This window comes from Poeciliopsis prolifica, unplaced genomic scaffold (assembly GCF_027474105.1).
Source record: "Poeciliopsis prolifica strain line A6 unplaced genomic scaffold, Auburn_PproV2 SCAFFOLD007, whole genome shotgun sequence".
Classification (NCBI taxonomy): Eukaryota; Metazoa; Chordata; class Actinopteri; order Cyprinodontiformes; family Poeciliidae; genus Poeciliopsis; species Poeciliopsis prolifica.
In genome coordinates, this window is record NW_026562382.1 from 17,054,971 (window position 1) to 17,080,010 (window position 25,040).

General features: G+C 35.6%; 1 protein-coding gene across 1 annotated transcript in view; it reads right to left on the bottom strand.

The window, feature by feature from the left end:
• lrp1bb (low density lipoprotein receptor-related protein 1Bb) overlaps nt 1-25,040 on the bottom strand; it is a 282,327-nt gene that overhangs the window by 159,747 nt on the left and 97,540 nt on the right. Inside the window, exons 3-5 of the mRNA XM_055031925.1 lie at nt 21,651-21,788; nt 5,000-5,119; nt 4,263-4,391 (exon numbers count right to left, since the gene is read on the bottom strand). Coding sequence (XP_054887900.1) covers nt 4,263-4,391; nt 5,000-5,119; nt 21,651-21,788 — 387 coding nt within the window. The remainder of the gene's footprint in view (nt 1-4,262; nt 4,392-4,999; nt 5,120-21,650; nt 21,789-25,040) is intronic.

The window sequence follows — 25,040 nt, forward strand, 5'->3', positions numbered from 1 at the left end:
TCATGCTGCCTCTCTGCAGGTTTGTAAAGGATCCTTAAAATAATTGCAGCAAACTGTAGGAAAATCCTGGAGAATAATTGGTTCCATCTGCAAGAGAACTGCAGCTTCGGAGAACAATTATTTTCTACCAAGACAATCACCAGAAGCATCCAGCTTAAGCTACACAGAAGTGATTTGAAAACAACAAGGTGTATGTTGTGGAGTGGACCAGCCTAAGCCCCGTCATCAATCCCACAGAGAATTTGTGGCTGGACTTAAAAAGAGCTGTTCATAGCTGATTCCCAGGCTACCTGACAAAGCTTGAACAGTTCAGCAAGTTAGAATAAAGTAAAATTGCAGCGCACATATCTGCAAGCCTGATTGAGACCCATTCACAAAGACTCCATGCTGTGATGACAGCCAAAGGTTCATCACCTAAATTCTGACGTGAAGGGGGTGAATATTTATGCAGTCACATATTTCATCTTGCATATTTTTATTTGTCATTATTTTTGAAGAAATTTGTTTTCTCTTTGACGTAAGGTTTCTTTTTCGTAAATGTTTGTCAAAAAGAAAGCTTGTTGATCATGATTGTTTTGTAAAAGCAATATAAAGATTGAACATACAAAGGGATCCATGAACTCCACACTCACAAATAAACACTGTTACAACTCCTACAACAATCTCAAAATATTGCCAAATGCTTCCATACTGTTTTAGAAATTAGACTTTTTTGAATATGAACAAAAGACGTCTGTGCATTTGGCTGTTCATGATCACTTCAGCACACAGCATTTAATTGCAGTAATTTATTATCAGACTATATGAACAATTTAGACTCAGTCGGTATAGCCATTCATTCATTTTTCATTTTTTACCATAGAGAACTGCTTGCTGATTAATTCAGCTCCTGTGTTTGTGATTTACTTTCCAACATGGACTGCTGGATGTCCATCATTTGAAAACCAGCATGTGTTTTTTGTGCTGGTAAAAACAACAACAACAACAAAAAAAAAAAACAGACCGGATTTGTAAGCAAAACAATAAAGAAATATTGCCAAGTAAAAAGCCAAAATATTTTCAGTCCTACAAAGTAAATTTGATATTTAGTCAACCACTTATCCTGCAGAAAAATTGCTAGCCAAAATCCCAAAAATAAACAAACAAATAAAAATCTGAAACCACAAATAACAACTAAGGTGGGAATGGGTGGACTTTTTCCCAACCCTGATCATCCAGCAATTGACCATAGTAGTAAAACGGAAATAAGCTGCTTTTATGGGTTTAATTGACCGTGCACATTCTCTGACATCAGGTTCGCCCTTTTAAAAAGGACCCTATTTATCCCAATCTCCCACACAAGTTCAAGTCAAGGGCTGCTCTCCTAATGCACGCAATAAATCAGAATGTCGGGTCACATAACTACTAGTGCATGACTCAGAAGGGGTACTCAGACGTTTTGATGGAGATCTGTTTATATCCACTATTAGGTGTGCGTTGTTGTAGAGTTTTTATTCTGTCAAAAAAAAAAATTATGAACTATTAAAACTAGTAAACAGCTGTAATGTTGTGACATTCCATACTGCTTTATTCCAGTGGATATTGAGAATTGTACAGTATGTTGCAAAAGGGATTTGCATTCTTTGAATGCTTTCACATTTTGCTACGTTACAGTAATGAACTTTAACATACTTATTGTGATTTTATGTGAGATGCCAACACAAAGTAGTGCTGAATTATGAAGGAGGTTGAAAATGATATGTGGTTTTTCATATTTTTTATAAATAAGTATTTGAAAAGATGGTGTGCATCTGAAGAGCCACCTTTCACTTCAATTCTAGCTGAGCGTTGTAGCTGCAATACTTTTGGGCATGTTGCCGCAATCTTTGCATATCTAAAGACAGTATTTTTTTCGTATTTTCTGCAAAGAAGTTCACTCAAGTTGCATTGAAAACATATGTATGTAAAGATCAATTTGCAAGTCTTGTTGTAAGTTCCCATTTAGGCTTATGTCTCATATTTGAGAAGGTCATTCATTCTGGCAGTACGCTTACAGTTGTCTTTGTTTTTGAAAGATACATTTATGTCCCATCTCAAGTCTTTTGTTTTGCAGCCGCTAACAGTTTTTTTTTGTTTTTTTTGCTTTGTTTTTCAAGATCCCCCAGTTTCAAACTTCATTGTATTTCTCTCATCAAAACAGCTACATGCTCTCCCCAGCATGATGCTGCCACAACAGTATCTTACATGCAGTCTTAGTGTTTTGCATGTGGTCTCAACCAATCAGAGCAGCTTCGTTAACATGCTAGTCCACACAATAACCTGTTGAAAACTAACATTTTTGAAGTGAAAGACAAGTAGTTATGAAAGACTAAGCTGTTGATTTTTTTGCAGCCCCACCAGCCTTTTCAGCACTACCACAACTTCATGGTTTTATGTCCTAAAGCAGCTTTAAACCTTGGTAGGGCTTTGTATATAATCCTTCTAGTGTGTTCCTTAAACTTAATTGTTTCTTCAGTAATATTTATTAAATGTTTTTGGCCTGAACTGAAGAAATAATTTTCAGTATACCAAGATCAATTACACACAGGTGAACTCTATTAACTAATTGGGTAACATATGTCTCAAATTGGATGACTTTTAATTCCCTTATATAAGCGGTGTCAAACTCCAGTCCTCAAGGACCGGTGTCCTGTAACTTTTAGATGTGCCTCTGCTGCACCACATCTGAATAAAATAACTAGGTCATTAGCAAGGCTCTAGAGAACTTTTCTACATAAGAAGGAGTTAATTAAGCCATTTCATTCCAGTGTTTTGTACCTGTGGCACATCTAAAAACTGTCCGATTTCTGCCCTTGAGGATTGGAGTTTGACATCTGTGCGTCATAGATTATCCAAGTAAGGGATTGAATAAATTGGCACACCACATATTTCTGAATTTTATTTGTATATAAAAAAAACAACTTTAAATTCTGAGATAATTATTTATTGAAAATAGATTGAAATTTGTGTTTGTAATGCAATGAAATAGGTTGTGGCATGGCTTATGTTGACATCATGCTGCTGCTGTACACAAAACTGAAAATCCAATGTGTTACTTTGATGGGTTTAATGCCTTCAGCACAAAGAAATCAGATGGGGTTTGGTGAAGATAGAAAAATATTGACAAAAGTTTCTACAAGCTTCCCCCCCCAAGTTATTTTGCTGAAATTAAATTGGCTGAGTGCAGCCAAGCTGATGTTTTTCAGGGATCTGTTTGAGCCTTGACAAGAGGCTTGCCAATAAATATATTTAGTGTCTATTGAAAAAGGGTTTACAACCTGAAACTGAATGAATCTTAGATTTACAACACCTTCAATATGGATGAAAAATATCAGATTTATGCGAGAGAAAAAAAATCCCTAACAACCTCAGTGTTAGTCTGAATCTAATGGGTGGCTCAAGATTAAATTACTGAAAGAAGAATGTGTTATGGAGTTTTCACTTCAGTTGTACTTTCAGCACACAAATGTGGTCTTCATACCCTGCTGCCCCTCATCTTTTGGCCTCTCACAGCTCTATCACAGATATTCATTTCATTCATTCATGAGCTTTTGCAGCAAATGGTAACCCTGTAGTTACGCTCCCATCACTATCACTCTCTGCTAAATTAATATTAATGCATGCGAGCATTGGGTTCAGTTAAGTTTATGGGTAATCATATTCAGTTTATTCCTCATAGGACACAAGTCAGTGTGATTAAAAGCCATAACAGTCATGTTAAGCCCAACAAGGTGTTTCTGGCCTCCAGCTATTTCCAACCTATGTGTGCACCTTAACAATGAAAAGAAAAAAAAAAGAAAGCTGGATGCAAGATGTAAAATTGTACTACCAAATTAGTTAAGCTGATTAACTTGCAGGTGACAGATTACCTGTACACAGCATCCTTATCGAGTACCTAATTTCAACAATTAGCAGGTTGCTTTACTTGTGGGGACACATTCACTGCTGAGCCGCCAACAGCTATTAGCATAAATCAGTTATTGTCTCCGAACAAATAATGCAGACGGCACCCTCTTAAAACTCTTGTGCTCATTAATTTTATCATTACACCAGCCTCAACAGATCTACTCGTTCCCGTGCGGGTGATGGATGTGGTCAATGCTAAACCACATTCATCTTGCCCCACCGTTTCTCATACAGATCGAAGCCTTGATAAGCTGGAATTTCAGCCTGTTTATTAATAGAAGTGAAACATATGTGCTATGCAGATTACATTGTCTCATGTATGCAAGTGTGCTGCTCACCTTGTTTGGCTCTGCAAGATATTCTGTCAGGCTGCAGGATGTATCCTTCTGTGCAGCTGCATCTGTATGACCCGTAGGTGTTTGTGCAGGTTTGGCTGCATGCACCGTACATGGCACATTCATCATGGTCTTATGGAAAAAAGGGAAGAGAGTCATTTGTAACAAATTAGGTGTTCTCAAACATGACCCAAATACATAAAGTAATGCTAATGTGGCTTCAGTCTGACACCTCAGGTATAATTACTTCTGTTACCAATAAGCCATCTTTGGAGTCGTAATAGCCATTGAAAAGATGTACTCTTTAGTACATCTTTTCCAACTGGATCAAATTCAGGAAGTACAGCTACTTTGATGCTCTTCCTCCACCAGTTTAATCATGCCACTATAATTTTGATCTTTAGCATGAGTTATGTGCAAAGTTGCCTCTTTGTGTAGCCTCTGACATATGTGAAGATCATTTAAAGAGAGAAAGAAATGAATAGACAAGATGTATGCTGTATAAATAATATGAGCATGAATGTGCTTTGTTGTGGAAACGTGTGCAAGAGGCTCTCCCTGTAGACAGTTGGCTCTCACATACTCTGCAACTCCTACTTATTCATATGAAAGAAATCTGGATGAGGGAAGGAATGTTGTTGGCAGATTGGATTTGGGGTGTGGTTGGGTTCTGGGTTCCATGGCCCTATCGGTCCTATCTATATGGTATATAAGTCCCTATCGGCTATATAGATTCTTACCTCTGCAGCTCGTTCCATCCTCACCAACCTCAAAGCCGTCAGCACAGAAACAGAAGGTGCCGTTTCTTGTCATGACACAGCCATAGCGGCACCGGAGCTCGTGGCAGGCTGACAGAAGCTCTACATTTGAAAAAACAGAGTTTGGAAAATTACTTTTCTACTTTACAAAAATATGCCTGGTTTCCCTCTTTCACCGCTAAATACTTCAGTCTCATTTAGCAATGGAAAAAAAAAGCCAAGCTCACCATCACAAGTTCAGTTATTTAAAAAAGAGCAAGTAAAAGATAAATTGTGTTTATTTCTGTTCATTTTGAAGATTATGGCCTACAGCTAATAAAACCAAAAATCTGGTTATTTAAACAAAATTACATCGGAGAAAAAACTTTTTTTTTATACAGGGTCATTGGTACCAACAACTTCCCTGGTGTTGGTCACCACAGTCATATGAAAAGCTGCTCACAGACAGTAACTGACACAATATGCAAAGAGAGTAAGACATAAAATAGAAAGAATCTGGTTGCTGTATTCAATCATGTTGGAGAAATGAGAAGAGGGCAAAGGTGGGGAAGAAAAGGACCAGAAGCAATCACAATAACCTCTGCAAGAAGAAAATTGTGAAGCAAAACCCATTTAAATGTTTTGAGCTAAATCAGAAGTGGTGGCCTTAACCTGGAATCAGTGCTTAATTGGCCACTGCACAGATATATCTGGGACATGATCTGCAGCTGGTTTAACTGTTACATTTCTTATGTTCAACCACTCTTAATCCAGTGATAGTCTGATTTGTCAAAATGCTTCCATAACTACATACAAATGAAATTGCAGAGTATTAATATTTTTCATGCAAATGTCAAGTATGGAATCAATAGTTAGAAAATGCAGAACTGAAGAAAGAAATGTCATCCACATTAAATGTTCAACAGTATCATCAGTGGAAAAAAAGTTGCAATAATCCCAAAGTGCAAGCTTTATAACTTATATTAATATGTCAGTCAGCTGTCTAGGCCATCTAAGCAGCACAATTAAAACGTTTTTACCAACATTGCATTGTCAAATCTTCATCTGACAGCCTGAATGACGGAGTAAGACTCCATTGCCAACATTTCATTTTAGGTGTATTTTAAGAATACTCTAATTTGCTCTGAAAACACAAGAACATCTAATTGTGGAATGAAGAATATGTCGCAGAACAAATCAATAAGTGGAACAAAAGAGCAAATTAGTCTCAAAACAATGCTTTAACAACACAAAGACGGCTGAACTTTCATTAATGTCATCATCCAGCTCAGTGGAGACAGCTGCATATCAATTTTTCTGTGATCTTTCCGGTTGCTCTATCTAAAGAAATTAATGAAATGTCACAGCGGTAGATCAAAGTATTTTATGACAGGGTGCAGTTATACTCAAAGTGATACAAGAAAAGGCAATCACAAGCTTAGTCATTATTATACAGTGTTTTTTTTTTCCTTTTAATTTTATTCTTAGAGTTGTAGCAGTTGAATTGTGTGCTGCTAGTCATCAATTGTCACTGTTTTCATTATAAGCTACTATATGTCTTGACTAACTATTACATGAAGATGAATGATGTGTTGTTTGGAGTAGGCCTATTAATTCTCAGTAAGTACATTCACCAATAGAGTAAAAGTTTTATATATAAACTATGTTTCAAAGAATAGGTCATAACTGCAAAATAATCCCATTCAGGATTGAGTGGTTCAGAGTCTGCAAACTTTTCAATACAAAGATGTTTTGACCTTGATGGGGTTTTTTGTTGTTTTTTTTTTTCTCGTAGGAGCAAGGTTTATTAAGTATAAAACTAACAAACCAAAACAATGTCCAATGTGGAACAATTACATTTAGGTTGGATCATTCAAAGTTTTTAAAATGTTAAAGTTCAGTTCAGACACGTAGGAATTATGAAAATGGCCAGTATTTTTGTGACAACCGGAAACACTTAATAAAATCCCAACTTTAGTGTTGTTCATGACTAATAGTCATTTACAATCAGTGATATCTTGTAATTTTTCAAGTCAGTAAAATCCAAAATTCTGCCACAAAAATAGCAAATGGTACAAGCTTCTTCAATTATGTTGTGGGATATCCTCTTTAGTAAAAATGTACACAAATTAAAGGTCTGATTTTTTTTTTCGCTTTCCTGAGTGTGACACTGTGCTACCGCAAAGAACAAAGTTTTTCTTCTCCACATAACCGAATGAATGTGGAGGTAACTGTTGTGAAACAATATCAGTCTCAGAGTGAACTGCTTTTAAGATGGCTTGGAAGCAACAGCAGGGAGGAAAGCTCTGTGTACTTTGTCTGCTGCGCTGTCAGAGAGGTTTTGATGGACAAAGAGTTGTATGTGAAATGACAGAGCTTTCATTTTTGGTACAAATGTGTCTTCTGTATGACAGAGAGTAAAAAAACACAGAAAAACTGAAATGTAAATGCCCAGTAACCTTTCAACTAAAATGGCTGGAGAGGCTGCTTTGACATTTATGTATTAATATGTCTCCTCTGTTCCTGTGGTGAAAAGATGTTTTTTGGTCAAAAATACTTGATGCACTTGAAAGAGAATGTTGAGAAAAATATTCCTAAACGATATGCTGCTGGTGCTTTGCACATACAGGATATGCTGCATTAATCATGTCATAGCTCTTCTAAATAAATAAGTACCTTCAAAGAGCACAACCATCCAATGAAAAACTTATGTTTTGAAGGAATTTGTTTTAAAATGATGATTCAAATTTAACACAATCTTTAGTTTTGTGTAAAGACAATTCCTGATTAAAGCAATAGAAAAATCCACTTTTCAAGGAGAAATTGTTTAACCTATTGAAATATATTTATATTAAATTCCTCATCAAGCCACATTAATATTTTATCAGTGCAAATAAGAGTACCCCAGTTTTCTTTTCCTCTTTTGTAGATATTAATGCACCACTATTTGAACTGTTTATTCACATGAATAATGGAAGATTTTGAGTCACAGCTCTGCATGTTGCCTCAATTGAACATAAGTAAAAATAGAAACACGTTTACAGCTATGGTATTCCTGCTGTGCTATCAGTAGCATGCAAACAAGCCTTCAAACAGTTTTCAAAAGGTCTGAGATTTATTAGTTGTTAAGTACCGGTTCATGCTTTAAACACTAATGGTTATGGTTGTACAGTCTGGGGCTTAATTTTTTTTCAGAAAGATAAAAGTGTACTCTGTTTCAAATTGAACTAAAAATAAATATTTTGACTTGGTGAAAAGACAACCAGCATAGTTAAACTCCGTCTTCTTCAACTGCAGCCAACTATGCATAGAAAATGGATAATCACAAGGATGAGCTTTAAGCAGACTTCTTTACTGTCAATTTTTAGAAGGACACACAAAAAACTACCCTGAGAAAACCAGAGTATTTTTAAAATAATATTTATGATCAATCCCCTGCCCCCTACTTTTAATTATTATATTGGTACATTGAAATACCTTAGAATGATATCTATATTATTTATCCCTGGTTGATAGTGGTTCATTGTGAGCCCATCCTAGACTTGCACATTCACATTTCTCAGATCTCAGACTAACTTGTTATGAATGCTTTTCAACTCTAAAAGGAACCTGGAAATCCTGTAGAACAAACTCCCACCCAGGGTTACAGAGCAGAACCATTTCACTAATGTGGCCACAGTGGAATGAACATCCATCTCAATAATAAAAGTATGTGACTGGTAATAATACTTTGTAAAAGCAGGTAATTTTTTTTAAGTTTTCAGTGCTTGACAGGTGGGTCAAAGGCTGACGCTGTATCCACTTATACCAGTTTACCTTTTGTCTAAGTTGTGTGTGGACCCTGAGTGACCTTTGCATTGCTATTCATCGTGAGGTATAGAGTAGCAAGCACACTTCCCTGTTGTGAAGTAGTAATCAAATGTCTACATGCTGAGCTAAAGATATTCAAAGCTAATCCTTGTATCTTCTCAGAGACGCCAGATGATGAGCTTTTCCTCTCGGCAAACAGAGCTGAGGGGATTGTATATCTGGAACTGAGCCCGCTTTTCACATATCTAAGCTACCTCTGCATGCAAGAGTCAGTTGTAAAGTGCTTGTTGTATCCCTGCCGCTGTAATCTAGAAACAAACAATATGTGTGAGACAGTAAGCATTAAGTTCTTTAAGAAAACTTTTTGTTTTTCGAAAGGTCACATCCTTCAAAGGAGATATCAATGAAGATATTTCATTGATCTATTGTCATTGACCACATCATTGGTAAAAGATTATTAATGATCTAATAGTAGACCATTTATTTCATGGTCTACGATAAAATTAATGTAGAGGAAACATTTGTTCTTCATACTTTAATTTAGTTATTGACTTATGACTTTCTATTTACTTCAAGAATGCAAATAATGTGATAAAGGCCAATTTCTCTTCAAAATGGGAAAATAAGAAAACATACAAGTTAGAAAATGACTACAAGAAAACAAATGCATTTTTATACCAGGCATTATCTGTTATGCAATAATCCAACAACTAGTTCTTAAACAACTAGAACTGTAAAAAATAAGCTTGTATGAGATTGTTCACTGTATAGTCTTATTGCCTTAAGTGTATTAAGTAGAACGGTTAAAAGGTTAAAGAAAATCTTTGCATACATGTTTTTAGGAGGCCCCATGGAACTTCAAAGACAATAATTGTAATTAAGAAATGACTAAAGTCCAATAAGTGGCAAGTACTAAGTGTAATATTAAAATGAAGATTTGTAAGGTAACATACTTCAGAATCTATAGGGGGAGTATGTTTAGAATGATTCGGATCTAAAACCAATATGATATATGTTAGTTACAATACACCAAAAATACTATGTAAAAGTAAACATAAACAATAAACAAAAACTCAGACTACAAATAGTCTGAGTTTCGATTCTATGAAAGTCAGGCTCCACATTGTAAGTGTAATAGATTTTATTGTTCGTTCCTTAAAATGAACTCTTGCAAAATTACAATGCAAAATCAGTCTGGCTTTAGTGTACTCTGTATCCACTAATAATCTATAGCCAGCAATATTAGTAAAATTAGTGAAATTACTGACTATCATTATTTTGTCATGTTTCTACTATGTGTTAAAACTGCCTGCCACAGCACCATAAAGCAACACATTTCTTCTCCACTGACTAAATGGTGTTAAGAAGTCATGTTCATGTGACATTTCTGTCAGTCCAGCTTTTGTTATTTATGAAAAGAAGGGCCTCTCCAGGTGGTGGTATGACAACAAGTATTCTTTTAAAAGCATTATTCAGGAAGTTTTACTCCTGTGATGGCTTGAGAATGATGCTTGGGGTGCTGCGATGGAGTACTGCCGGTCAGACGTTTGTAAATGCCAATGTACCAACTTGTGCTGCTGTGCTTCAAAGCTTTATGTACAAATGTATGTGTTGGTTGACAGACTTCGTAAACAGCATCATTCACACTTTGACCGATCCTGTTCAAAGCTCAGTGAGATTCTTCTGTAGTTTGTGGAATCACTGGTGCCTTAGTTTATATAGCAGTGGATGATTATTTTATTTTTATTGTTCTTGTTTTACACCGCCCTTTCACCCAGAACGTTAGCTGGACATAGGCACCAGACCCCACTAGGGGACAAAGATGTTAGAAAATGGATGGATGGATGTTCTTGTTTTTGATTTGTCTGTTCTTGTTTTTTTGTTTGTTTTTTTATGGACCACAATTGTGTCTAAATAAATAGGATTGATTGACTGATTGATTACTGTCATTATCTTTTCTGATTTATTTTTATCATCTGCTATAAACATAGATTTTTGTACCTTAACGAAGTCTTTTGTAACAAATTATTCACAATATCTAGAAAGAAAAGAATGTAGTGTTTTTTGGAAGGGAAGGCTCTTTCATTCCCTGCTCTCTTTACAATATTGTGTCTTTCTTAACAATGGATGCTGATTTAAGTTACTAATGCCTCTGCAATATCTTTCTACACATCTGGCACTGTGACCTGTAATATGATCCCCAGCTGTTGAGATCCATCTATGGGTGGTTAGATCATAACATGAAGGATTCGTCCTCTTCAGATCCCAAACAGTCGACACATTTTATAATGTCATTTATTTTAAAAAGATGTATTTTTGATTGAGATGTTACAACAAGCATATGGCTTCAGAGTGAGCTACAATGCCGAAAACAACAAACAAAAGGAAGCTTTCTGAATATTAACTAACTTAACTAATTAAAAGTAAATAAACCAAAAGACAAAAACTTACCTCCCTAATTAAGAAAAACATGAGAAAACAGCAGTTCACTCCAACAACTCCAAGAACTTTTACAAGATGTTAACAGACTGTGGCCGGTTGAGATAAGCTCAGGATGGATGGAAGAAAGTCTGCGACCACCTCTGGGAGGGAACCAATCAGAGACAGGCACCTGTACTCACATTTGCATAATTAAGTTGACAATGCCAGTGGTAACACCAGTAAAGAAACATTATTTCTTATTTAAATAACAATAATAATTGCATGCTGAACTTACAGCCAGAGTTACAGAAGACACCAATATTCACAATATCCCACCATAAATCTATGTCTATAAGCCTGAATGAATTGTAGAAATTTTTCATAAACTGAAAACACAGTTTAAGCTCACGGTCTCCAAAGTCAACAAACACAAGTCAACCACAGGACTTGCAAAAGCTTCTATTCTTCCAAGACCAGAAATCTTCCTCTCTAGACATACATTTGAGATTTTGTACAATAATCACAAAATTACATGGGTAACAATGACCCACACCAGTGGAGAATGTACAGCTCAATTCTGTTAACAGTAAGTTGCAGTACTATTGAAGTTTCGTGACCTAAATATAGATTTTAGTTTAGATCATAGTTTAAAAGCAAGGACATCATGGCAGCATAGATCACTCACACAGCATAATACTCTCAGATCTTCAACATTCAGCCACACAGATGGCAGAATATAAATTCAGAAAGCTGCTTTGTTCCTTTGCCAGTAATAACAAGAAGTCTCACCATGAACAAGAAAACAGTGCTCCAAGGCTAACAGTCAGATTGCCCCATCTGGCCTAGTTCTAGCTTCCCTTTAGGGATGGCCATGGCCTTTGTCTTTGAATAGCCTTACTCCACAGTCTAGCTTCCCTCCACAGTCAAGGTCTATATTTGATGTGGAACCAAATTCAAATGCAAGCCAAACACAGAAGGTAGACCAAATGCCAGTTCAAAGAATCTTTGTTAATTTTTTTTCAAGCATAAGTGAAGAGTTGAACCAATTTCCAGGTCTGTAGCTGGAGTTGATATTATACTGGGTGGCATGATTGACAGGTCTCATTCCACAGCAGTGAAAATGGGGCAAATAATCTCTTGAGTTTGAACTTTTAGAAAGTCTGCACAGAGAATAAAGTGTCTGCGCGATTGGAGTGACACAATTTATTGACAGGCATTTAGAAAGTTATCTAAAAAGCTTGAGGATGTCAGCTTTGACATGATGCTTTCCATACAAATAGCAGTACAAACCCTAAACTTGAGAGATATAGATATTCATATGAAAAATGTAAGTCTGGAGCTCAAACTAGAAGGCAAACATGACAGTAAATGTTGGTAATCCTCCACAGTCCAATTTGATAAGAGATTTAAAACCTGGTGCACAGCCAGGCTTCTGACATGCCCTGAAAAATTGGAAGCAACGTCATGGGTGTGGGTGTCAGAATCTGCCAGCAAACAATGAAATTTTAATTCTACCCACTCCGGAGGAAGAAAATCCCCTGTAATGGGATTTGATGACACAAGATTGTTTCCTCATATTAGAAAGAGTAATGATATGAGTGACAATATCTTGCCAGACTGTGCAAGAACAAAGTAAGATGCATGAAATATTGATTGCCAGTGTCTGCTCTTGTTGATTTAGTGTGTTGTTGGGTCTGTGTCAAAGTCGATCACAGGCAGTGACACCACAAGGCCTGAAAAGACTCAAACAGCAACACATTGTCTGATACGGAGTTAAAAAAGGGGTGAGATTGCAACAAGATAGACTTTGATAAATTCTGCCAAAACACAAAACAAATCAACAGATTCATCTGTAAGAAATATGGAAACAGTGAACACACCACTGTAGAGAATTGCTACCTCATATTCTTTGGTAAAGTGGCTGCAGCATGGTGACGTAATACAATAAAGAAGCAGTGTGGCACAGTGGAGGAGAAAACAATCACTTTGACCACTTACGGCAAATGTTCCATCCATTACAGGAGCAAAAATTTAATAAATATGCTAATATGTTACAGTACAAGGCTGGCTGACCACTTTTAACCTACTGCAAGACGAAGAAAATCTCAGTATTTATTTTAAGCTGTATTCATGCGCAGTCATTTTACAACAGGAGCATCACTTATCACTAGCCCCTTCAAGCAGGAGAAAACTGTTTGTTTGGATTGCTATAATGAAAAGTTAATCAAGTGAGATAATTGACTTGTTCGGAAACAAGGGGGTGGGAATGGTGTATCTTCTTCTATCAGCTGCTCCTTTTTGAGGTCTGCATGGCAGATCCTTTCCTCAAATCTCACCTTATCCTGAGCATCTTTATTTTCACACTAACCTCTTACATGTCCTCCTTTTACTGCATCCATGAATCTTCTGTCATTTTTTTCATTTCTCCTATCACCTCCATTCTCAAAATCTGTTATCCAATATGTCCTATCTCTTCTCTACAGATGAAAAAAAAAAAACATCTCAGGGTCGCCTCTTCAACTTAGTCTAAATGGGACAAAACAGGAGAGATGATGGATAGTTGACCTTATTTATTTTTCATGAGCCAAGTGCAAAAAAAAACAGGTATGAATATTTATGAGTTATTTTGCAAACATAATGTTAACTAAGAAAAATTATGGTAAATATTGATAAAAAGAAATAAAGTATGGGTCTATGATAATTAACAAGTAGCAAGTAATGTTGATGTAAAATTTATTTGTATAGCAAATTAAAAACAGTCAACCAATTTTATTCCAGACATCATAACATCAAACAAAATAAAAATAAAAAACAAAAACACAAGTTAATTAAAAGTATCAGGAGAATATGCAGCTCATGCAATTAGTGAAAGCCAGTGAAAACAGAGTTGTTTTTAACAAAAATTTTAAAATGGGAAGCAAAAAATCTATCTAATGTTGGAAGGCAGATTATCCCACACTTCAGGAGCCACAGATAATAAATCTTGATCTCGTCTGATCTTCATCTTAGTTTTCAGGACAAGCAAAAGCAGCTGATCAGATGATCAGAGTACCAAGGAAGGAACATTAGGTAGTAGTTCAGAGAGATATAGGGGTGCAATTCCATTTAGGTCTCTAAGTCAACAAGATTATTTTAAAACATATTCAATTAAACATGGGGAGCTTGTCAAAGGGGGATAAAACCAGTGAACTGTTTTCAAACCCATGGATTGTTGTTAAGAACCGAGCCTCAGCATTCTAAACAAGCTACAGACAAGAAAGGGAGACCTGACTGACCCCATAAAGTGCATAACAATGAGCAAATCAGGTTGTAATAAAGGTATTTTCCCAAGGTTACAACAGGGTTAGGTCTAGGTCTCTGCTCTCTCTCTGTCTCTCTCTCTCTCTCTCTCTCTCTCTCTCTCTCTCTCTCTCTATACATATATATATATATATATATATATATATATATATATATATATATATATTACTGAAACATAGATTACTAAAATATATACTGAAATTTACTCAGTAAAGCTCTCTGCTTTCCTGAAATATAAAACAAAACAGACCTGCTTATTTAACTTAAGTTTAAGACTATCCCCAGATTTATCACAGTTTGCTTAAGACATGACTCAAGACAGCCAAGGATCACAGGAAGAGAGCAAGTTGTAGAACTAGAGCGAAACCAAATAAGTTTTATCATCATAAAAACATAAATAAAGTTGAATCCATCCAGGTGTTAATATCATCAAGACATTTAACAGAGATTGGCTGGAGAAATAACTATTAATACAATTCTGGGGGAGATAAATCTTGCAATCATCAGCATAACAATGAAAATAAAGACCAGGCTTTCCTTTAATGGACCCCAGCTGAGACAGGAATGATAAAAACAGAAGTGGACCCCACATGAATAAAAACTATTTTCTCTAAGTCTTTCAAAAGTAAGTAACATTTTGGAAATTTGTTTCAAATTTAAACAAGCTGAGCGGTCAAGTTATTTATTATAATATTACTTAAAGATCACCTAACAAAAGGTTGTTTTAAAATCAGAATTCCATTTACAGTATTTAGGTAAATTGTCTATCTCATTCAATCTAGACCAATGTTAAACTATAATTTCCTCCTTTGTACCATGATGTTTAAATTTCACTTCTCACTCAGAGGCTCAAAAAAGTAGAATCAAGAAAAAACTTGAGAAAAAAAAAACAACTTTCTGAGACATTTAAGTTGCTGAAATATCCTTAAAAAGAAGCAAGATCCCACAACCTAAAGAAATTCAAAAGCTGAAGTGAAATAAAGTCATTGGTATCCATCAGTCTTTGGAAATCCAGCAAGCCACATAGAGAGACATTATCTACAATCAGTTAAAAAGCGAAGCCATGGTGAATCATCACAGATGGGCCCGGGCATTCAAAATGACTCTGAGTGCATCTGCTAATCCTCCAGGACATTACAAAAGAACCAAGACCAACATTTAAAGCTTGACAGACATCACTTTGCTTAGATAAGGTCAGAGTGCATCATTCAACAATTAGAAAGAAAATGGATGAAAATGGCATCCACAGGAGATTTTTGAGGTAAAAACCAAAAATAGAATGTAAGAATCCAAAGCAAACCAGTAAATCCTCCTGACACAATGGTTTTATAGAGACATAGTCAAAGTCAGATGTTTAATCAAAATTTAGATTCTTGTGTTCAGACTTGAAAAAGCTCCCAGTGTGAATTAAACCAAGTCCATTCGAAGCATAAGGCAAAAATTTCTCCACAGCAATGTAAAAAATTCTTTGAAAGTAACTACAAATACTTTATGGCAGTTATAAATGCAAATACTAGCATGAGTTACTAGGTTTATGAGGCATTTAGTTTTTTCACTTATCCAAATCTTAAATGTATTCACCAGAATCAAGGCTTGATAGAGAAAAACTTGTAAGTTTTGTACTCTTGTTATTCAGTTTTTATATTTGAAACATTTCAACACATTTCTTCACTGGGGTGAAAACCTCAAAATCAGAGCCCATAGAGAGGTGTAATGGAATCATACTCTGCAGCAATAACTGTGGCGACTGTAGCTCCACTGTGAGCAGTGAAGTAGGTCCTTCACAAGGAATGTAAAATCCAGCACATACATGATCAGTTTCACAGAACAATGTATCTGAAAAGAAGTCCATTTCAGTCAACAGTGGTGGAATGAAGAGGGTTAGGATTTGTTGTCTGAAAGGGTTTCAAAGGCCTTACTCTTCTTAGACTACAATCTAAATAGAGCATGAAACTACTTTTTATTTCTCATTGACCTGCTCCCTAACTGTACTTTGTCTCCACACTTCACAATCAAGGAATGGGGCAATTTTGCAGCATAAATGTCAAGTACTCATGAGCTATTACCATATCAGCTTGTTAATGATCAATGAGATTTGGGGGTCGAGCTTAGTTTGTTAATGTGTTGTTTAAATGTCAGTTGAAATTAAACATGTTCTGAACTACATCATGTTCTTGATATTGTTTTTATGTGCATTGCGCTTTTGTTCAGAGATTATATATTCCCAACATGCTTAGTTGATACAAAAATCAAAAAGGTCTTCATAATTTTTTTTCACTTCAGAAACATGAGCTACTTGAACTGTACCTACATGCATGTTTGAAAATTTTTATTATTTGTCACTCAGTGAAAATTTTGCATTTTTATAATTATATGCTCAGAAGTGAAGCTAAGAGCTGAAAATAAAGTATAAGATAATTTCCCACCTGAAAATATTTGAGAGAAATTGAATTTTGCTGTTCTTTTATTAAAAAAAAAAAAAGGATAAAAATGTTAATTTTAAACAGACTGCATTAGCGATTAGCATGGTGTGGTTTTCTTGGAGAAAGGCAGTCTTCACCTTGACTCATTTAAAAAATCCTGCAATCCAACAATCCCATTTTCAAATTTATACTTGGCAGTTGTAGGATTTTTTTCTTTGTATTTCATAAAAGATCAAGGGCCATTTTTCCTTCCACTATTGTATTGGTTGTATTTACCAAGTGTTTACCTTGTGTTTGCTTCCTGCTTTTGGAGTGGTCTCTACTCCACTTGAATCTACATATGCATTCAAGCTGAATGCATATGTTCACTTCAACTGCACCAAGACCCACATTTTTTCAGACTAGAGTTTGTTGTTTTGGTTAGCGTCAGCATTTGATTGATTGATAAGTGCCTCTGAGAAAGACATTATCTGGACAGTCTACTTTTTCAGTTCTTTGCTCTAACTGGATTCTTAGTGGGAACATTTATATGAACTTCCTAGTTCATATAAATAAACCTAAAAAGAGTCAGATATGTGATCTCAACTAATCTACTGTGCTATATTGCCTTTTCTTAGGCATGTTTAACGATATTTTAACAATTGTTTACTTAAAGGCCCTTCCCGGGATGAGCATTGCAAGTTAACCATGCCTATAAATGGCAATGTATATAGCATGTTAACTGTGTGACCTTGTGAAAATCAAATAAATGAATAATAAAAACATAATAACATGAAGACATAAACACTTCATGATTTATAACATTCCTGACAATAGCCCTCCTAAGCATTTCTTTTGTTAATAAATTCTTGCAACCTAAAACATCAGAGTTACGGCCATGAGGGGAATTATTTAGATTCCAGAGAAATGATAGAAAAAAAAAAAAACTCATAAAGCTAGTGGCATGGCAACCATGATGCAAGACAAACAATTGGGATGAATTGTGAGTGACAAACTGAACAACACAAAATGTTTGGTGCATTAGTTTACTTAGTGAAGAATGGATAATTATAATAAGTGAAAACATAACAGATTTTAGTGATATAACTGGACTACTTCCAGATAAACACAAGAGGATATAATATAGCTATTAGGCTGTGGACAAATTGCAGTGGGCTGTAAGTAGCACATGATTTAGATTTGGGAGAATAAGAATGCTTTTACTGGAAGACTTCAGCATATTATGTAAAAAAATGAAACCAATACAGCCTTAAAAACATAATTCAGAAATATTCCAGCTGAGCTGTGACAAGATCAGTGAGTGTAACATTACATACTGTTGCAGCAAAAACCTGCATCCCAGACTGCAGGAGGTTTCTTGACATTTGACATACATGATTTCATCTATAACCCCAACAAATAATTGCACACTAAACATGTCCTTAGCACAACACAAAACAGTACTAAAATGCAACATGCACAATAAAAAAGTCAAGAAAATGGAGGAGAGGGGGAATGGAGAAGACAAAGAAATTAAAACCATAAATCCAGCAATTGGACAGCTGTTGTCTGTTGTGTATGGTATCGGACATTCCCTATTGGATGCATTCTGAGATTGTGCTTTCTTCATTTATTCAAATGTTTTGCCAAAAAACTATAACTTGTATTTTAGTTATATTTTGTTTCCTATTTTATTGATTTCATATTGAATTTTAATGCACTTGGTTCAATGGTTTTATTTTTCAAGGTGCAATACAATTCAATGAAACACTGTCAACATTGGGAGACCACAACACAACTGGTAACAAAGTGTATATTCACTGAATTAGGAGAAACAAATATTCTAGTAAATCATTTTAATGAAAGTATAAAAGAATAGTACAATAAGCATCATACTATTATTTGCAATGTATCTTACAAAAAAGATACATTGCATTGAATGGGAATGCATCGCAATGTTTCCTTGCCAAAATGTGTTTGTATCCTGGAATGTTATGTTCTGTTGGGCACATGGAGGAAAAGAAAATGGATACAAGAAAAATCTGATGTAGGTGTAAAAAACCCCAGGTTGTAATTATTTGAAATGCCCTTTATTTGAGCCATAAAACCTAATGAAGGACATTATGGGGAAGGAAATTACTGGGATAAAATGTTAAATAGATTACATTTCAGTCAGTAATTGGCACTGGTCTAACTACTATGAGTTTTTTATACTTGCAAATGAAAACTTGAATAACCTTCACTATTTCAATTAATTATTTTAAAATTCAAGAACTATGTAACAGCACAGATCTTTTCATTCAAACCTCAAATGCATTTTGTGGCACCTGTGTGAAAGTGCATTACTTGTATGCAACATTTAAAATTATCCATCATTTGCATTTGATTACTTAATTTATGTGGTTTGTTTTGTCAACTATTCTCAAAACTTTAAAAAAGAAGTAGTATTTCCTTGTAATGTGATAATATAAGTTTTGAATCCAGATAAATTGGGCTCGTTTTATTAAACCATTTTTCTTTCTCATGTCATCAAATGTTACTGCAAAACCTTGGAATCAGTTTTCAAAGTTCAGACGTAGGTCAGTTCTCGCCCAGAGCTTGGTTGAGCAAGTGCACTGCATGTGACAGCATTGGAATAACACTGTCACTCCAACCAATGAGTAATCTGTTTTAATAACATTGTTTTTATCATAAAAATTTGAAATCAATTTGTTTGTTTTCGCCTTTTGGGACAGCTCTTGTGATATAACAAGAAGCTTGCTAACTGACCAACTGCTATTTATTTAGGACTGACGTTTGTCTTCTTCAATGCAAGAAGCAGAGACTTCAGAGCTCCCACAGCGCAGCCAGTAGCATACGATTAAAAATGAGTCACCTGAAGGTGAGCAAAAAGAGTTTGATGGTTTTCCATATGGGTACCTTCATTTCAAGGCCTCGTGGGATGCTCAGCATGTATATTCATAAGAGGTGGGCAAAAAAGGGAGGGAAAGTTTTTAAGAGAACCAGCTGGTTGCCTTCGACTTCTCTCTGGTGACCTCAATTTCTCCTGCTTCATTGAGTTTGATGTGTCTCTGTCCTAAACTGTAATTCTTGCTCAGGGAACTTATGAAGAAGCTTAGATTATTACAATGTTAAATCATAACGAAGATCATGGAGTAAAATATGGAAACTGAACAAATGGGGTAATACATTTCTACTATACAAGACTAATTCATTAAGTATTGACATAAAATGAGAAGTGTAAATTTTGCAGATTTCAAACTTTTCTATGCTGACGACTCATGTCTACACGGAGGAAGAAATGGAAATATTTCCAAATGAATAAAAAATATTTTTATTACAACTATAAAGCATGTTCTTTACTAATCCAATAAAATTTTAGCTGTATGTCTACTGTGTCTTAAGACTGAGTTTTCCAATATTCTACAGTAATAATATTATTGTGAGTGTACACCCAAACCATTTATACTAAAGTTATAATGTTTCAAGACAGTTCCCTTTGGACTTGGAAATAAGTGAAACTATTGCAAGAAACATGTCCTCTTAAAACAATTATGTGAAATTGATTATATTAATCAACAGATGTATTGATTCTGTATTGTCAGAATCAATAAAAAGGTTGCATTTGATTCTGACAATACAATACATCCTTTATTTATTCCCTTTTCCGGATTACATAAGAACTTATGAATTACAAGAGACTCGTGCAAAAAATGGAATAAATACAGACTGTTAGTGGCAAATCAGCTTTATAAAAGAACTGGAAATCAGAAATCAACTACTTGCTCAATGCAACTCTTATTCCTACAACATTGCATATCTCTGAAGTGATACTGAGAAACAAACAAAAGATATGTATCTTCAGCACCAAATACCTTCCATTATCCCAAAACCTGCAGACTTTAGCAAGATTAAGTTAACGGCAATGTAAAAAAAAAAAAAGAGAGAGAGGCAAATACTTAAATAGTTTTTTCTTCCTTCAGGACAGTGACTCAGACACTGACACCTCTTTGCACCTCTGAATCATATACAGACTCATTCCAGCTTGACTTTAACTGTCTTACAGGGTGAAGACAGGCTGCAGTTTATGTCTGACGGGTGCTTTTGTTGTGCCAGGACCTCAGCGATAGCAGGGCAAATATTGCCTCCTCATAGAAACCAGGTGTCCGTAACAGCTTGGTGTATTTGCACAAAAAGTGAGCCACAACAAAAACTTGTGTACAGCACAACACCTGGCGCTGCCATCCTGCTGCTTCTCTCGCCTGCTCTGACAGGAGGGATGACAAGAAATCACCCTGGCAACCAGCTCCACAGCAAAAGGGGAAAAATGCCAACTCAAAACACTGTAGCATGAAATAAGCTGTTCCCTGTCATTCGTTAAGTAGCTGATGAAAGTGTATTAAACAGCAAAACAAACAGCTTCTAACTGTGGGTAAAAATTAACTATTAATTTACACAAAGAAAAGCACATATCTGGAATGTGCCTTGCTAAAATATGCAATAGTGTTTTAGGGAACATTAACTAGATATGAAAGTTAAACACTTTCCACAAATACATGTTTTAAAAATTAATTCTAATTTTAATGGGTGCAATAAATTATACAATGTTAATAATCCAAATAAGATGAACACAATCTGATTAATTGCTGTGATAATGAAAACTTTTATTTCATGCATTCTCAACCCAAGGCAAGAATAATGAACATGAAAGCTTCTCTTACCTCGACAGTGAACTCCTTCGTCGTACCCGTCCTCACAGTCTCTGGCCCCATTGCAGAGCTTGTTGAAATGAATACATTTTCTTGTCCCAATACACTGTATGTGATTGAGGGGACATCTGATCACCACCTCCTGTGCACCTGAAGCAGAAAAAAGAGAAACCAGAACAACAATTAATCATGTCTACATCAAGAGAAAAATTCCGGTTTTACCATTAGGCAAAATTAGGAGTGCACACCAGTCGACTGAAAAAGATTCACCATCATTTGTTTTATTTGCAAGTAAACAATTTTTTTGTCAACCTGCTTGTACCTCAAGACCTCTTCTACATGAGGAAGAAGAACCTGCGCATATGCAAATATATTTATACTTCACAGCATTGTTCTCCACACACAACAGATGTTTTCCCACATTGCTCTGCAGCCGCATTTGGTTAAAATCCGATAACAAACTACCTGACTGCCACTGCCAGCCAGGCGAACAGCGGAGAGCAGCTGTTTAGGGATTCATGAGGCACATAGATAAGTGACCCTCGTTCATGTGTAAGCTCCAGAAGCACATAAAACACAGCTGACCAGCACACTTGCACTGCAAAAAGCCATATTTCCACCTTGATGACAATGACATCAATTACGGATTAGTTATTGTGGGCAGCTAATGGGAAGATTTATTATCCATCAGGTGAAAGATAAAACTATTCCTTAACGTTCTTACACCCATACTACACTAATTTTGAATTTTGTGAACATTATCTATCAGTGGAACCCACCTCTATCTAAAAAGGTAAAACTACCCAATTAATGTGGCTGACAAAAAGAAGGGTCACAGCCTGTTGAGGGTTTTACAGAAGAAAGATGTGGTCATGGAAGTGTATCTCTGGACTGATGCAATAATGACTTATATCATTATCTCCTTCCAACTGTTCAATTGCCAAGAAATGGTGACTGACTAATGAAAGTACCTTGGCTACAGCAAGGGAAGCACAAAAGACTTGCACTGCTTTTATGCCCCATTTAGTTATTTCAGCTGTAGGTAGCCTTGTCCATTAGATTTTTATGTTTCTTGAATGAAGGGAACTGGTACTTTCCAAAAATAGTTCAAAACATCCCTTTATGACTTTGTTGTGAACATTTAGGCTTTACCAACAACTGCACATCTTGAAACCTGTATACTTTATCACAATAAGGAATATATATACTGCAAAAGTATTCACATCATTTGTCCTTTTACAATCTCACAGTTCAACATATTTTGTTGGGGCATGTAATAAATCAAATGGAAGGAAAATAAAATATTTTTAAAAAATCTGAAAAATGCATGCATTTGTTTCTGGCCCCTTTACTCTAGTACCCCCCAAAATCAATCCAGTGTATCCATTTACTTTGAAAAGGCATCTAATGAGTAAATAGAAACCAATCCAGAGCTCAGGTGGGAGAATGTGTTGACAGGGCAATTATTAGCTGTGCGCTTCACAAATCTGGTCTTAATTGCCAAGTGACAAAAAGAAATCCATTGGCAGTTTGCCATAAGCCATGCGGAGGACACAGCGGCAGCATGTGAAAGGTTCTGGTCAGATGAGATCAAAAATAAATGTGCCAGGCTACATGTAAACAGGCTACATGTAAACAGCATAAGTAGAGAAAAAAAACACATAATCTGTTTTACCATTTCAATTGTAAAACAGGTTCAACTTCTTGCAGGACAATGACCGTACATTTACAGCCAAAATTACAATCAAATATGTTAGATGAAAACATATTTTTGTTGTAGGATGTCCAGATTTGAATTCATTTCCAAAATGATGACAAGACCTTCTGGCTAGTCGGGAGATACCCTACAATTCTTCAGCTGCAAATGGATGAAAATGGTGGTGCTACAAATATTTGACTCTTTAAGGCTGTCACACAAAGCCCCAGTAAAAACACTGCTGTTGTGTGAAAAAATGGGGACATGATTGTCGGGGTATTAGCAGTTTTACAAGAAATTATATATAAAATGTTACATTAAAATTTAACACAGAATTCTAAAGTCTATGGAAAAGTAGAAAGAATGAAAGAAGAAGAAGGAAAAAGGCTAGTCTTCACAGAACAACCCATCATTCACCTAAGTGTCCATTTGGCAAATGTGCTATTTAACACGCAGCTCTAAGGGTCTGTGACGGCAAAACAGTCCTGTCAGCCTCTTTTTTTCTGGTTTCTCGCCACATGGGTTCTAATCTAATGTGATAAGGGGAGGGATGATGCATGAATATTCAGTGGCGCTGATCTGTCATGCAGGGGTATACAGATGGCCTCTTAACAGCTGAGGTGGACAGAATCCCTGTATTACGTTCCAAACTACTGTACTATACTTCAGTTCCTCAAAGTCAAAGAGATAAGATAGTTTGTTTGTCCTTTGTTTGACTGTAAGGTGCTAAAGTCATTTCAAGCCCAGACTTTGCTTCCTGTATGCATGCAGGGACTTCAGCAGCACTTTAACTTTATAAAAATAAGGTTTCCTTTGAAGGATTTAGCAGAAAAAAAGAAGCATCTAAACTATGATTAACTTATAAAGAGATGTCATTTTCACATTGACAGCCTGCGATTCAACCAATAAATGTATTTGTGTGTGTGTGTGTATTAAACTCTCAACTTCTTAGAACATTTGGCTGCGATCACAGGCAGCAGAAAGAATATCTGACATTTTATTTGACATCACAAGAGGGATCACAAATGTTACCGCAATGCCTTTTACAATGTGGCCTTACACCGGTCATGTTTCAGATGTTTTCCAAATACCAACTCACACATCACTGCTTGACACCGCAACTTCAAACATATCATTACTCTTCTCTGGCTCCCCATCAGATCTAAGGTAATCAAACTCACAGTTCTTTTTCACGCTTTACATAAGTGCAAACCAGATTTGAGAGCATTCTAAATATAAAATGCTTCTGAAAGATTAATCTTGCACATTTTCTTCTGAACTCTGAATTTGATGGGTCATAGTAGGCTAGTATTTTGTGGAGGCTGCATACATTTCTAGCAATCATGTTAGTTTTTTTTAGGCTTTCTACACAAGAAGTGTAAATCAATTTGAGAGAACATTTCTTCAGTTAGTTTTAGATCACTGCATCCTCCACTTTATATTTAAAGTGAAATATATAATATTGAATAATATAAGCAAAATATAAACTAAATATCACAAAAAAGACAGAAGCCCTCAGCAGAAATCGTTTTCTGCCATTTTGTGAAAACTCCTAACATAACTAAATGAAGCTTTAATTACAGCTCAGTTTGATACACTAAGAAGTGTTTCCTTTCATTCAGCTTAAAGTTTTGAGTCCTAACTCTCAGTAAATTTATAAATGTGAGTTCATTTAAAGCATTGATACAACATGCATTTCTTATTCA